Below are 16,469 nucleotides of genomic sequence, written 5' to 3'. Positions count from 1 at the left end.
TAGTCTTCAAGATTATAAAGGTCGGGATACTAAAATGTAATTATATTAAACTTGTTTTGGTATATTATCAAAAGGAAATTATTTTGGTATTTTTTTATTTTGATTTTTTTATATTGTAGTCATTGATTTTAGGTTTCAATCTGAAATATAACACATCCAAAGTTATATTCAATATTTCTATTATATATATATTTTTGAAGAATCATTCTCGAAATTACTTTCAAATATGTAAAAAATTAATTTTGTTTATTAAAAGAAGAAACATAAAGTGAGAGAAAAGATAAAAGAGTGTCTAAAGTTGATTCTTTTCCTGAATCTATCCACTACTATTTTAGTAATGTTTTCCTTAAATTTATGATGCGATATTGTGGACAATTCTTAACCTTGAAGTGTCAATATCAATTAACTTTGTTTACTTAAATAATTTTCCTCCGCTCTTTATGCCGTCATTTCTTTTTTACATATAAAAAGGAATCTCTCTTTTGAACAATCAAGCTTTTAAGATAATAATTTTAATTATTCTAAGACTACAAACTAATCCATATAGATGCTTATATCCAGTCATTTCAATGTGAGGTGTAGCCCATGACCCAGAAAAACAACACAGGCTAGCTCACTAGACCCAAGAACTTTTTAGAGATCTACTGTAGAATATAACTTTCATTTGTATGGGATAACCACCATTTATACTACAAAAATTAATTAATAATGTATATATATATATTTTATGCTTATAAATAAAGATAAATCTATATTAATGTTAGCGTACATAGGATTAGTATGCATAAAGTTGTTAATATTATATAACAAAACAAATTATTGTAGTTCTACATCGACAGTTTTAAAATCTAGACTTTAAGTCCCTACAAGGTCATTCATCTTTGCTTACAAGGATAAATAAATAAACTATTTATATATCAGAAATTTAGTATAAACAACCTGCGCTTTATATGTTTTCTAACGTCAACATAATTTTATGTAATTGTGTAATAAAATATTACGTATCAAAGAAAGAAATTTTTTATGCAATATCTATCAACCATTTTTATCTGAGTTTGAATACATTTTGTATATCGTAGTATTAACTCATTAACGGTTCTTCAAAATAAATTTTTATAGAGAATTTTGGGTCCAAAATCATAGAGTGCAGCGACAACTAGTTTTAGATAAAGGTACAAAATTTACTTTTCCATGTAGATGAAAAGTAAAAATATACTACTAATGTAAAATTATCATTATTTTATTTTAATTCTGAATATTAATTTATTCAACCCTATCTAACAATTTAATTCTTTTACATAAATACATGGTTATATTTAAAAACATATGCAAGAAAATAAGAGATTAATACAAAAATGTTGAAAGAAGTTCTATATAATTATTTCTCCCTTATTGACTTAGTATTCATATTCGTCCTTGCAAAAACAAAAACTTTTAAAAATACATTTATATTATTAATTATTTATTATATATTAAACAATATATTTAATTGATTGGGGTGCATTTTGAGCCATAAATTGATTTAGAATCCATACATGACCAAATGATGGAAAAAAAACTACTACCCTATGTGAGGAAATGTTTTCAATTTAGTTTTAACCTATAATAAATAAAATTTCATATATATAATATTATAATATTTAAATAAAAGGATCATAAATTTTATTTTTATCTCATTTAATAATATTAACTTTAAAATATTCATTATTAATTAAATATTAAAATAAAAAACCCTAACAAGGTTATAGGTAGGTTGTTTATTAATTGGGTCGGATTTTGATTAATCCTAACCATAATATCAATATTATATATAATTGCTTAGATCTAGCGTGAAATATAGGTCTAAAATTTTACTTAAATTTGTCTGTATTTTTAATTAATTAATTCAAGTTCGTTTAGACCCTCCCATGTTATTTATACTTGTATGGTTCCATGCTTCACAATGGGTTTAATCAATTTTTTTTAAAATCTGACTGATAGTTGAACCTGTCAGGCCACCAATTCATTAGTCCAATTAAAAAATTACTAAAATTAAAAAAATTTAAAATTTTTTGTTCAATCAGTTCGTACCAATTCTTAGTCTAGCCAATTCAAAGCCACTTTTTGGACTGCCCCCTCAGTCGGATCTCGGTCCAACTGGTCCGATTGACCGGTCCGATCGTGTTCAAACAACATTGACAATTACAAATAAAAACTTGAATGTTAGTGTAATATCCCGAAAATTTTTACAGTAAAATATTATCCTTAATATAGTAAAATAAAGAAATAAAGTGACAAAAAGGGAAAATTCTAAGTTATGTCAACATTGGGAAGTATATTATGATATATTAATTCAAGAAAGGACTAAATTGTAAAACTGAGAAATGTTTTCTTGCACAAGAGTAAATACTCAAAATTTGAAGGGTTAAAATGTAAATATGAAAAAGTTGAAGGACTAACAGTGAAAATATTTTAAGGGTGGAATGATCTAAAAACTAAGAAAATGGATGAATTAAGACTAAATTGAATAGGAAAAGAATTATGAGGGACTAAATCATAATTTTACCAAATTATGTGATAATTCAATGATGGAATTTTAAAAGATTACAAAGGGAATGGTCAATTGGAAGAGAAAAATCTAGAAAGTAATGATGATGTTGATGATATTTTATAATTATTAATTAGATAAATATTATTTTATTAATATTTTAATAAGATATTTTATTATTTTATTATTATTTATTAAGTATAAAAGGAAGGAAAAATGAAAAATTTTCATCATCTTTCCCATGCAAACCAACGTGAGAAGAAGAGAGAAAGAAAGAACGAAAGTTTCGCTTTCTTTACAATTTGGTCCTTTCACTAAAAATCCACCATTTTCACTTAGAAATCAAAAGAATTTCCATAGCCATTAAGAGAGAAAGATCACAAGGAGATTATGGGGAGCTAGAATATAAGTTAGATTCAATAAATAGAAGCTGTAAGAGAGAGAAAATTAAGTTAAAGATTGAAATCAATGGAACATGGTAAGAACATCAAGATTTCAATATATTTTTAAGATTAATATTATTGAAAAAGCATGGAATTGATGTTAATGTAGAGCTTTCTTATATATGGTTTTATGTTCTTGATATGTTAGTGAAGAGAAAATAAGAGAAAGTAATGAGAAATAATGTAGAGAAAGAAAATAAGGGTGGTATAAACATAGTAAATAAACATTTTGCACTAAAATAGTTTTGGATAGCAGCAGTAGGCTAACTTTGAAAAATCGCCATAAATTGTGGAAATCGAATTAGAGGATGAATAAATATGTAATTAAAGCTTATTTAGTCTAGTTTCGTATAGAAGAAACAGTATAAGAAATAGAATTGTGAATTGTGAGATATAATAAATTTAGTGAGACAATGTCAGAATGATTTCGGGTTCCCCTGTTCTGACTTTGGAAAATCATCAAAAATTGGAGAAAAATAATTAAGGGCTTGAATTTATATGTTTAAAATACTTAATGAGTCTATTTTCAAGAGAAATAAGTGGTAATCTTGTACAATGAGATAATTAATTCTTAGTGAAGAAGGGTCGGAACTATCAGACAGCAGAACATGGGTAACTTTAAAGAATAAACTGTACTTATTGGCTAAACCAAAAATTCTGAAAATTTTATGGTAAGAAGATATGTGAGTATAGTTTCAGGGAAAATTAGTGAATCTTAATTTGGAGTTCTGTATCTTAAGATAAAAATAATTTAGTGACTATGATATGGATGGATAGCTTTGAATATACATATAAGTCAATAATGAAATTATAGACAATGTTACTTATAAGCATGATATATACATCAAGGATGTGGAATGGAGAGGAGGAGGAGGAGGAGGAAAATATATATGAATATTCAGCTAGCATGGCTAATTTGCATGTTTTAAGCTTAGGGACTAAATTGAATAAAAGTAAAACTTTATGGGTAATTTTGTAAAAATTTCAGAAGTGACTAAATTGCATGAAATGGATTATCTTATTATTTAAATTACAAAATTGAATGAAATTATTAATTTAGATCAAGATCGGGTGAAAACATGTTTTAGGGATTAAATTGAAAAGTGTTGAAATTATGGAAAATTTTGTTATTTTATAGAATTCATGGGCTGTCATCAATATATAAGAATAATTAGGCTCGAAAAAGGATTAAATTGCAAGAACTTTATTTTTCTGAGCCTAAGGATGAAATTGTCATTAATCAAAAGTTTAGGGGTAAAGTGGTAATCTTGCCTAGAGCATTAATTGAATGTATCAAAATATGAAATAAATAAAAATGATGATCAAATTTATTTATGAAAATCCGGGCAGCTCAAATATGAGACTTGAACGTGGAAAAAAAAAGTTTTCAGATTAGTGAAATTATAAACACGAACAAGCAACGAAGTAAGTTCGTGCAACTTGAATTGAATTATTGAACGTCTGAATTGTATATTTATGTGAATTGAATGTTTAATGTATGTTTTGGGCTTCGAGGGCCCATTGAAGGACGTTATGATTATTTTCAAATATATGAATAATAAATGATTCAGAATTATCTGAAAATGTTCAGTAAACTCCGGTAATGCCTCGTACCCTATTCCGACAACGGATACGGGTAGGAGGTGTTACAGTTAGAATACGCTCTAAGTCTCTATACACTTTGTCATTTGAAATTTAACCCCTTTACTTTTATTTTTAGTAAACTAGTCTCCATACTTCTCAAATTTAAAAATTAAAGTCTAGCTATTACTACCATTAAACTTCTTTTATTAAATTCACTGTTCTACAATTTTAAAATTAAAAAACTTGGTGGTGATATAACAAAAAAAATTTGCATTGAAAATGTCGATTTAATTTTGTTGGAATAATGTTAAGAAAAATGACTTGACATTAACAATATTAATCATTTAAACTAACTAATCACATTATAAAAGTAGAATGACCAAATTTTGTAAAAATTAGAGTTTATGTATTCAATCCAAATTTCAGCATAGAATAAATGTTAATGTTAGAAATTTGATTATTGTCTTATAATGTAAAAAAAAGCAAAAGAAAAAGCAATGTAAACTCGAACGATATGTCAATCTCTAAAACCTTTGGAGCATTCAAATTATATATAGTCATATAATATTTTAATAAAAATGCAACAATATTAATTACTTGGACTAGCTAACAACATTACAAAAATATAAGAATCAAATTATGTTAGAAATTAAAATATAAAAATCAAATCTTAAATTCATACAAAATAGTGAGACTAAAACTACAATGTAACACTGTCTTATAATGTAAAAAAAAAATCACTTAATTTTATATATAGTATATAGATTTATTTAAAAATATAATTATTTTTATTTGATTCTATCTATATATTTGTTAAGATTTCAAACCTAAACAATTTAATTTATTTTTAATATTTATGTCATAGTATATTTAATTTTGAAGGCTAGTATTATATATTTAATTTAATATAATATAAGTTATAACATATATATAATTAAATTAGATAGAATTTAAATTTCAAATATTTAAATACGAGCTCAATCTATATTAGAAACCTATTTATTTTTGCTCGTTAAATATTTTTTACCTAAACATTTCCAAAAATCTCAAACACGATTTGAAGAACAAAAAAAGAAAAATATTATGGCATAAAATAACTTTTAAAAAACCATTAGAAAAAAGTAAAAATGACAAAGGTAGAAATTAGTTGCATGTTAAAAAAATGTAGGATTCGGAAGGGCAGGCCCAGGGGTAGGGGTAGCGAATCAGAGCCGTAGGGATGATGTTAAAATAACAGACAGGGCATAATCTGACGGCGCCACTGCAAGCAAAGGACAAACCCCTCCTCCTGCGGCTGCCACTGCGTATAAGGAAAGCGACGTACTGGCCGCCCCTACGACGGCGTTTCAGTCGTTCCTTGTCGGCTTGTCGGTTTTCCCTACATGTTTCTACAGTTTTAAAACGCACCTCCCAAGCCTTTCTTTCATTTATATCCGTTCATTTATTTTTCCTAAAACTGAAAATTGAAATTCTTCCCATAAAAGAAAATAGAAAAATTCCCGTACTTTGTACTATAGGACACGAGTTTAAAGAGAAAAAAAAAATATATATATATATTATTAAAGAAACATGAGTTTTATTTAATGTTTTCTTAAAGGAGAGTGTTCTGTTCTTTGTCTGAAATTGGCGTGAACAACAATCCTTTTTCTGTTGGGATATTTTGGAAGTGTTTCATATATGAAGGGTCCCACTACCATCCTGGCCCCACCCTCATCCATTTCACACTACTTAATGTATTTGATCTTCTTCGTTGTTTGACTGCAGGCGGGTTTTACTTTGAAATATCTAACAAGGTTTTTTTTTTCATTTAAAAAATAATCAATTGAAAGTGGAAACTCAAGTAGTATAATATTATTTATTATATAGTTTGCTATTTGGGTCTGCACGTCAAAGAAAGCAAGGCATGCCTCAAAAGTTGGATGAGTAGAGGAGGAAGGGTTACTGAGTGACAGACTGTTGTCCGTACACTGTTTAGAAGGTAAACAAAAAACCTTTGGCAGAGCTTAAGCCCTCCCCGTCAGGTTTTGCCGGGCGTACCTACTCAGTTTCAGGTTCGACCTCTCTCTTCTCAGGTTTTATCATATTCTCTTTTTATTTCATATCTTTGATTCTCTCTCTAGGTCTCTCTTTCTTTCACGTTTTTGCACCCCTAGCATGGTAGAATGTTTCATTTTACCCTAAAGAAAAAGTATTTCTTTGGCCTAATCTAGAGGTGTTTCTTCGGCTTAATCTTGATGTGTGCATGGTCCCGGACCGGCTCAACTTAAATTTTAAGCCCGTTTGCTACGTTCAGGTCCAGCACAGTCAAAAAATGAGAAATTTTGTCTAAATTAGACTCGGATAAAAATGTTAAAATTTGGGTTCGACTTGATCCGCCTATATTAATTTTTATATTATCTTTTATATAATTTTAAAACATATATAATACATCAAAATATTAAAAACATCAAAATAAATATTTTTAACAAATTAAAAATAAAATTTAAAAAATATGTATACTTAAATAACACTAAGATAGATGCAACTTAATAAGCAAATGTCTCTAAAATAATAACAAAATTAACAAATGTCTATCAAATAATAACAAAATTAACAATAAAATAAGTTTTATACAATATCCAAACAATAACAACAAAATAGTAACAATATAATAGTAAAATGGTAACAAAATAGGGAGAAAACAATAAGAAAGTAATGTTAAAGAAAAAACAATTTTTTTTTTATTTAGTGAATTCTAGCTGGTCTGAGGTTGGGCCCGGGCCAAAAATACCTTAACCGAGACCTGGCTTGTTTTCCAAAAGGCCTTTATTTTTTTATCCATACCTATTTTTCGTATCTATATTTTTTCCCAAACCTTTTTACGTTTTATTTATTTATTTATTTTAATACTTCTATATTATATTATATATATGTACACAGTGTAAAAGCGATCAGAGTCAATTGTCACTGTTTCGTTTTATCTTTCTATTCTCAGCTTCAAAATATATACCTACAAGAAAGCTCTTCATTTCACATTCCATTTTCACCACTCTTCTCATTTATTACTGGTTTTCATCATCCCCTTCCTCTCTTCAACCTGTAAAAACTCTTTTGTTTTTTTTCCCTTCAAAAGTTTGTTCACATATTTATTCGTGTTCTGCTATTATCTTTTGTTGTTGTGATCGAACCCAAAGATGCAGGTGACAAACAAAACTGGGATTCGGATGGCAAGCAACATAGGGATAGAAACCGAGGCATCAGCAACAACGATGATGCTTGACAATCCATACAAGATAGTGAGGCAGCTGGCTTCCACAAACGCAGTAGTTCTGTTCAGCATGAGTGGCTGTTGCATGTGCACTGTGGCTAAACGCCTCCTCTTCGGCCTCGGCGTTGGTCCCACCATCATCGAGCTTGATCACCATGGAGCCGGTCCTGATATCCAAGCCGTCCTCTTCCAGCTCGTCGCTGATGGTCGACAGCCTGTCCCTGCCGTGTTTGTGGGTGGCAAGTTCCTTGGTGGCATTGAAACCCTCATGGCTTGCCACATCAATGGCACATTGGTCCCTCTCCTCAAAGAAGCTGGCGCACTTTGGCTCTGATTCTCTTGTTTAACACTCCAATGTTTAACAACAGTTTACCGGAATATTCTGGTCTACCTAGGCCTAGCTAACTCTTAATTATTATATGAATTAACTTTTACGTTTATATTTTATCAGATTTATATATGAATTATGATTTGCAATCTGTTTTACTTTTTCGTTTTTTTAATTAAAATACAAGGTTTTAAAATAGTGTAAGCTTTCTTTTTCAACAATAACTGGCTAGCTAGGGTTACCGTGCAGAGTACGGAGTGACGCCAATGTGAGCTGAGCTTATTTCGTGCTTGTCAGCTTTTTTTTACTAAGCATTAACTTACAGATTTTCTCATCTTATTATTATTCACAACTTTAATTCTTCTTTACAGAAATCTATGACTTCTAGTATCAAAATTTTCTTTAGCTTGGTATATGTGATCATCATCATCCAAGAAAGAAGAAATAATCTTATACTACTATTCTTTTTTCTTTCCATTTTACAAAGAAAAAAAAACCCATCAAGCTTGCCGGAATATATGATGAAGTGATCGCCGGCCACATAAAGAAAGAAGAAAAAGAAGAAAAGCCATGTGGAAAGTGGGGGGAACAAAATAGGGATATATGATATATCATAATATTGCTTAGGATAAATGGTTAATGTGGAATGCATGGCATGCATGCATATCATGAGGAATTGTGAATCCCTGGGTTGACAAGCGAAATTTCCCCAGGAAAATGATGGACTGTTGTTATTAATTCTTCAAGAAAAAAAGGAAAAAAACCTCTCAATCGGCTATCTAGGTTGTCAGTGATAGTCAGATGGCGTGAAATAAAAGGAGTACTATGTGATTTCTTTCTTGCTTACTTTTGCAGCGCTTCTTTCTTGCTTACTTTTGCAGCGCACTCCTTACTTACACAAGTTTCCCTCTAATTAAAGCAATTTGTAATGTAAAATAGCACTGATTTTTGAAGTTGCAAAGATGGTTACAGAGAAAAATTAGCGTGAATTGAAATACAAATTATATAAATGGCATGCAGCGAGCGGATATGAAGAAGAAAATTAGATGGTCATAATAATTATTTTCCAAATGTGAAAGCTTTCACTGTCTCAACTACGTAGTCTGTAGTGATGAAGAAAATAAAAGCGGTGAAATTCGTGGCAGTAAATTAATGATTACACTGTCGATTTACCAATCATTTTCTAATATTCTTCCGGGGATTTATGACACATATTTGACCATGATTGTATATAATAAGGGAAAAATACAAGCAGACCATGATTTTCTCATTTCCTGAGACAGAACAGAATCATGATGAATGACGCCCCCCAATTCTGTTTGGAATTTTTGTTTTAATTTTGTTAATTAATTTCTCCACATTGACTGCTTGTCAAACTTTGTCTGACAGTGATTGTTATATCCAACGGTACATTGATGCTATAATTTTGTTTTCCTTCGTACTTTTGTTTTTTTCTATTTGAGAGCCAACCAAAGTATGCGAAAATATTCGATCAAAAACAAAAATATGCGAAAAATAAGAACCTTATTTTAACCTACATAGATGATTAGAACCCTAACAAATCTAATTATGCCAAATAACAAATAATTTAGATAATTTTTTTAAAAGATAAATTATAATATGATAGAGTCAGGCGAGTGTTACTGGTTCAAAACCCGGGTCCTGTTCACTTGAATCTTCTAAAAGCAATCCATTAATAGGCCCAACTTTTAAACTAACAATATTTTGAAGGTTTTTTCCCCTTAAATATCAGCCCAGTCAAGTCTCTTATTATTAATGATGAGTAAAATTCGGTTTGATTTAAAAATTTTGATAAAAAAATTAAAATTTTTAATTAAATAGTTTGAGTTATTCAAGTTAATCGAGTTATTCGGATTAGCTCAAATAAAAAAAATCAAAATTTTCGATTTAACTCAAATATGAATTACTCAATTCGAGTTATCCGAAAATCTAAATAAGAAAAGACAAAACTATGTCGTTTTGATAAATATTTACCTTTTCTAAAGTTAAAAGTTAAAACTACTTCGTTTTTTTAAATGTTTACCCATTAAGTTAAAAAATAAAACCATTATATTGTTTATGTAGTTAAATAATCTTGTACTTCGTCTACCCAGTTAAATAATCGATTCATGCAAACGTAACATTGAGTACAAATAATAAGATTCGTTAACTCGACTCGAATCAACTAAAATTTTTTTGATTCGATTCGACTCGATTGAATACTCACCTCTACATATTATTTAACAATTTAAAATTTAGTCCCTTATTTTAATTTTGAGAAATTAGGTTATTATTTATTTATTTAATAATTTGATCCTTTCGCTAACATCCATGTAGTTTTGCTATTAGTTGATGACATGTTAATTGTAAAAAGTGGCGGAATCATTTACAATTTTTGTTAATTTTATCTTTGTTCCTTTAAAATTCATTTCAAATTCTAATGAATAGAATTTTTTTACATTTTGTTAAAAATCCTAGAAATTTGAAGATATATTTTAAAAATCTAAAGATTATGAAAGCTATTAAAAATTTTTAAAATCTAAAAAAAAAAATTTAATCTTTCAATTTTGGTAAGTTTTCAATTTAGGCATCTAAAATAAAAAAAATTGTAAATTGGGCACTCTTATTGACATCTATTTTATTATTTTAATCATTTAACTTTATTAAATTTTCATTTTAGGCATCTAAGTTTGTTATTTATATATAAATCACAATAATTTAAGTATAGTAAAAATATCCTTAGAATTCATTAACTCAAAATGTTAAGATTTGTAATTGTTTTTTTATTTGGATAAATAATTAATTTAAAAAATAAGTTATTGAAATTTTACAAATTAAAAATAATTATATTATAAATAAATAATATAAAATATATTTAATATCGATATTATTAAATTTATAAAATTTTATAAATAGTTTTAATAAAATAAAATATTAAAATATATATTATAATTAAATAAAAATGATTTTTATATATTTCGTTGTATGAATAATGAATGTGTTTTTAAATTAATACCACATCTACGAAAAATAATTATAAATTTAAAATTAGAAAAAAATGAATATTTATGAAAATCCGAATATGTTATATCTGTTTCTTACACACAAAGGTTCTTGTTCCTGTTTTTATTTCTGAGGTACTACATTAAATTGGGTGCACCCTCAAGCACCATATCGCCCCCTTCCATTTTCTCCGTGTTCCCATGGTTTGAAACGGTACAGACTACAAAGAAATAAAACCAGAGACCAAAACACCAAGAGATTTCTTAGATCATCTCTCTCTTCTCTTTGATCCCCTTCAAATCCCAGATTTTCACCGTCTTCTAACCCCAAAACCTACTCTTGCAAAAAACACAACCCAAAGCACGAAATTCCATCACCTTCATCACGACTATATTCTAACAGAATTAGTATCGTTACCATTTTTTCTTGTTTTCTATTGAATTGCAGGACACAAAACAAGGGTTTCGGAGTTTTGGTGCTCTGGATCCTTTTTCTTTTACTTTGTCGAAAAGGTGGTAGATGGTGGAATCAGAAGTAAAGAAGATCAAGAAGGGGGATAAAATGAAGTGGAGATGGGTGATCGGAGCTTTCACTACGATTCTCCTTGCTATCGCTTTGGCTTCAAGAAGTACACCAAAGATCCCTTTTAAATCTGGACAGTTTAGCAAGTCTTGTCATTGTCCTCAGGTTTCTCTTTTCTCCCCTCTTTTTCTTCTTTCCAATTTGTTAAATTGGAAGACGTGGTTGGAATGAAATGAAAAAAGAATTTTATGTTATTTCACTTTTCACTTTGATTTTTATTAAATTGGCGCCAAATTCAACTACTCATTCCCGTATTCTTGTGATCTTATCCTTCTGTTTGTAAGCTTTTAGTAGTGTTTAGATGAATTCATTGGGTACTAAAAATGTAGTCTCTTTCACATTTATGTGTCTAATTGATACAAATTCAAGTACTCTGTTTCACTTTTATGTATTTCTAGTGAACCTAACTTCTGGCTTACGAATATCTTAGTTGCTTTTACATGAATTTCTTGAAAAGTTGTTGCCTTTGTTGAACCCCTCTTTTCTGTTTAGGTTGAATGATGAGATAGTTGATTTTTTTTTTTTTTTTTGGTATGGCAATGACTCTTCTTGAATTTGTGCAGGACAAACACAGGTATAGTGGGATTGTAGAGGATTGTTGTTGTGATTATGAGACTGTTGACCATCTTAACGAGGAAGTATTACATCCATTACTTCAGGATCTTGTTAAAACCCCATTTTTTCGGTATTTCAAGGTTAGATTAATGCCCAATACCCATTCTATGATTGAAATATTATGTGAATATTTTAGTTTGTTATTTTAGAGATAATGTTCACAATGTTGATGCTGGGACCTGAAAGCTTTCCAATAGAAATGTTTATATATTGCAGTTAATTACAAGAAATTATCAGATAAATGGTGTGGTAAATGGCGTGTTCCGCAGTTATAAAATTCTGTTCAGTAATTATAGTATTCTGTCTATGTAGTTTGAGCTTCCATTTTCATTTGTCTGATATTATTTTCAATGCAATATTCATACTTGCCGTACTTGTAGAGTGCAAAGGAAGTGATCATAGGACTTGTGCAAGTTTTGAAATCTAACATGTTTATAAAATGAAAAATGCACACTAGTTTAAGTTGTTGAGAAGTCTAATTATTATGATGCAAACATGGAATGAATTAAGGAATAAGAACAGATTGCTCCCATTTGAAAATCATGCTCTATATAGATCCCTTACCTGATTTTTTTTTTTTTTTTGAATCCTAGTTTTTTCTATTGCCTTGGGCAGGTTAAATTGTGGTGTAACTGTCCATTTTGGCCCGATGATGGTATGTGCCGTTTGCGGGATTGTAGTGTTTGTGAATGTCCAGAAAATGAATTCCCTGAATTATTTAAGAAGCCCTACCATCATGGCCTTCCATCAGATGACCTTAAGTGCCAAGAAGGAAAGCCGCAGGCTGCTGTTGACCGCACACTAGATAGTAAAGCTTTTAGAGGGTGGACAGAAACAGATAACCCCTGGACATATGATGATGAGACTGATAATTGTGAGTCCGAATCTGTTCTTGACAGTTCAGACTAATTTAAGTTTTTTTGCCAGTTTTTATGTATTGGATGCTCTCAAGCTCCATGTTTGTGTCCTTGAGATTAATAGTTAAATTGATGTTTTGCAATGAGTTAAGATTCAGTGTTGCTCTCTTGGCAATGCTAGTTACAAAAAGACTTGCAGTGAGAATGGTGGTGTTTTAATATATTCCAAAAAATTGAACTTGCCCATTATTAAACAATTTCAATTTTGCAGCTGAGATGACATATGTGAACCTTCAACTGAACCCGGAGCGCTACACTGGCTACACTGGTCCATCAGCCAGAAGAATATGGGATGCTGTGTACTCGGAGAACTGTCCCAAATGTGAGTTCTCACTTGTTATTCTGTAAAGCGTGAGTGAATGCAGGTCACCTAAGCATTTTTTGTACATTTAGAGGCGTTAGGCCCTTACTCCTTAAAAATTTGATTTTTGAGTAATAACTAATATTGTATTTCCTTTTATTAATTCTGTACTTGATTGGCTTAAGGAGCTTGCTGTGAGTTTTGATCTCCTGATCAGAACCTGATACATAGTCTTTATTAGTGTTAATATATTTGCGACCAGGCTTGTCTCATAATACTGGTGTTTCTGGCTTTTGATTCCATCTTCCCGATTCTCTAGATCTGGCATTTATGTATTCAGATTGTCATGTTTGTGTGTTTTTACACATTATAATCATGTTTAATGTATTATAAAATTATATAAAATTTTATATATTTTTACCACTTGTCTTATAAATTTGCCACAACCATGATTGTATTCGTGTTGTCACATTAGTGTTGTGTAATCATATCATGTCTGAAATTACCATCTCTCTCTGACATACACAAACAAGCTCGCAAATGTTCATGTATTGGATTCTTTTGCTATTTGAAGAATTTATTAATTACCACGATTGGCATGATTTATGTTCTTTCATGTCCACTTTGTTACAATTGTCCTTACTGGAAGATAGGAATATACTGATGAGTCACTTTTTTTTATTCCCTCCACAGAAGTTACTTTTAAAATTTTTCTCTGCTATGCAGATCCAGCTGAAGAATTGTGCCAAGAGGAAAAAATACTTTACAAATTGATTTCTGGACTTCACTCATCTATTTCGATCCATATAGCTTCTGATTATCTACTTGATGAAGCCACAAACTTGGTATAAATTCTTAATTTTGTGTATCTTTATTCGTAGGTGCATCATAGTTCTATGGATATTTAACTTATTTGTTTTTATTTTCTTATTTCAGTGGGGCCATAATCTTGACTTAATGTATAATCGGGTTTTAAGATATCCAAATCGTGTGCAGAACTTATACTTCACATTCCTCTTTGTGCTCCGAGCTGTGACAAAGGTGAGTAGCATGAGTCCAAGTACTTAATAAATCTATTTTTACTAGTCAAGTATTTATTATTTCTGGAGTCAGTTATTTTACTAGAGGTTGCTTGATGCATTGCAGGCAGCTGATTACTTGGAACAAGCTGAATACGATACCGGTAATCCAACCGAGGACCTGAAAACACATTCCCTAATGAGACAGCTACTTTATAATCCAAAATTGCAAGCTGCATGCCCACTTCCATTTGATGAAGCTAAATTATGGAAAGGACAAAGAGGACCTGAACTGAAGCAGAAAATACAAGCTCAGTTCAAAAATATCAGGTTTCTCTAACTTCCTTGTTGGCAATGCATTTAAAAAGCGACAATTTCTTATTTCTATATTATGCATTGGAAGTTGGAACATATAAAATGAGAAACCATATTTACTTAAATCGTACTTGCGTCAACACATTAAGATGGCTGAATTCATTGAAAACTTCGACATTCTCAAGAGGAAATGAAATCTGAAATTGTATATTTTAACTTTCATTAGGTTCTTAGTAACCCTCACTTGCAGAAGAACTTTAATGTACTGTTTCATCTTTCTCTTTGATTTCTGACGTTTGATATCTGTGCCACTGATTTAATTTGTGTAGCTATGATGTAATAATTGCATTTGGTTTGCAGTGCGTTGATGGACTGTGTAGGGTGTGAGAAATGTCGACTTTGGGGAAAGCTTCAGGTTCTTGGTCTTGGAACTGCATTGAAGATACTTTTCTCTGTTAATGGTGAAGATCACTCGCATCAGACAGTAAGGAGTTCCTACTTTTCCAACTCTACGAGCTAGAATTTTGCTTATGGAACTTTTGAAGCCATTAAAATTATGAATTCCTGTCTACAAGATGATGTCTTGTATAATGTCTTCATTCTCTGTTGCAGTTAATAGGGTGTTGCTAATTATTCATCTTTTGATTGTATTTTTGTATCGTGAGATTTATCTAGGTTGCCGTTGGCAACTAGTTTATGTGTTCTCTTTGCATGGGTGTACAACTTTTCATTTGGACTAAAGTTTGGTTCATTGACCCATAGTTGGAGTTGCAACGGAACGAAGTGATTGCCCTGATTAATCTACTCAATCGACTATCCGAGTCTATAAAATTTGTCCATGAAATGGGAGCAGCAGCTGAAAAACTCAATGAAGGAACAGTAACTTCTACTAGGTTGAACAGCCTGGTGCAACAGGCATGGGCGTCGATCGTTAAGACATAGGTAAGATGTTATTGACATCCTGGCTTGTTTCGTACATGAACATACATGTTCGACTTTTGGTTTTGCCTTACCACACGCATTCTGTTGCTTGCAGGTGATGATCCAACTCCAAAGAACTGCATCGTTCTTCCAAAAGCTAGATTAGGGTTTTGAAGAAATATAAGCATGGCAAGTGTAGAACCAGCAGTTTTGCTATAGTTGCATATTTTGAAATCTCATGTAAAACAAGAACTATAAAAAGGTAACAGAGAAATTAAAATTATCCCGAGTCAGAATCTGTATAACAGATTATATGGTATATGAACAATAGTTTACATATGAAATGAACCCTTTCTTCTAGAACCAAATTTTTGGTACTGAAAGAAGTTACAATCTTGAGATGGACTGAAAATGTTGTAGATGTTGGTTTCGAATGTCAGATAATTTATCTTTTGACCTTTTCAGGGGTGGTTAATACAACAAAAACTGGAAATAAAATTAGAAAACACACCTAAATTCCTATCTTTAAATAATTGTCTTGTTTTGGTCCAAATTGCCAGCCAAATTCGTCTTTTTTCCCCCTCCCGATCTTTCTTCTATTTTAAGTCAGTGGAATGCGTCTATATAACAATCTCCTGAAACCATCAAATGTCATCGTCAAAAGAAA

General features: G+C 30.3%; 2 protein-coding genes across 2 annotated transcripts; both read left to right on the top strand.

The window, feature by feature from the left end:
- The first annotated feature begins 7,492 nt into the window (after window positions 1-7,492).
- LOC108450936 (glutaredoxin-C9-like) lies at window positions 7,493-8,311 on the top strand. Its single transcript, XM_017748700.2, has one exon. The coding sequence runs from the start codon at window positions 7,728-7,730 to the stop codon at window positions 8,133-8,135; it is 408 nt and encodes a 135-aa protein (XP_017604189.1). The 5' UTR covers window positions 7,493-7,727; the 3' UTR covers window positions 8,136-8,311.
- Window positions 8,312-11,235: 2,924 nt separating this feature from the next.
- Window positions 11,236-16,170, top strand: LOC108489901 (endoplasmic reticulum oxidoreductin-1-like). The gene is made up of 10 exons (XM_017794626.2): window positions 11,236-11,819; window positions 12,278-12,409; window positions 12,945-13,203; window positions 13,458-13,568; window positions 14,274-14,392; window positions 14,484-14,588; window positions 14,694-14,896; window positions 15,242-15,365; window positions 15,644-15,823; window positions 15,918-16,170. The coding sequence occupies exons 1-9, from the start codon at window positions 11,652-11,654 to the stop codon at window positions 15,821-15,823; spliced, it is 1,401 nt and encodes a 466-aa protein (XP_017650115.1). The 5' UTR covers window positions 11,236-11,651; the 3' UTR covers window positions 15,918-16,170.
- Window positions 16,171-16,469: the final 299 nt, after the last annotated feature.

Source organism: Gossypium arboreum, chromosome 5 (assembly GCF_025698485.1).
Source record: "Gossypium arboreum isolate Shixiya-1 chromosome 5, ASM2569848v2, whole genome shotgun sequence".
Classification (NCBI taxonomy): domain Eukaryota; kingdom Viridiplantae; phylum Streptophyta; class Magnoliopsida; order Malvales; family Malvaceae; genus Gossypium; species Gossypium arboreum.
Note: the sequence above shows the minus strand (reverse complement) of the source record. Positions and strands in the feature narration are given on the sequence as shown.

Excerpts from the sequence above, each read along its gene's own strand:
- LOC108450936 (XM_017748700.2), top strand. The coding sequence starts at position 7,728 with ATGCAGGTGACAAACAAAACTGGGATTCGGATGGCAAGCAACATAGGG.
- LOC108489901 (XM_017794626.2), top strand. The coding sequence starts at position 11,652 with ATGGTGGAATCAGAAGTAAAGAAGATCAAGAAGGGGGATAAAATGAAG. Across the intron at positions 12,410-12,944 it reads CATTTTTTCGGTATTTCAAG|GTTAAATTGTGGTGTAACTG; the intron begins GTTAGATTAATG and ends TGCCTTGGGCAG. Across the intron at positions 14,393-14,483 it reads TTGATGAAGCCACAAACTTG|TGGGGCCATAATCTTGACTT; the intron begins GTATAAATTCTT and ends TTCTTATTTCAG.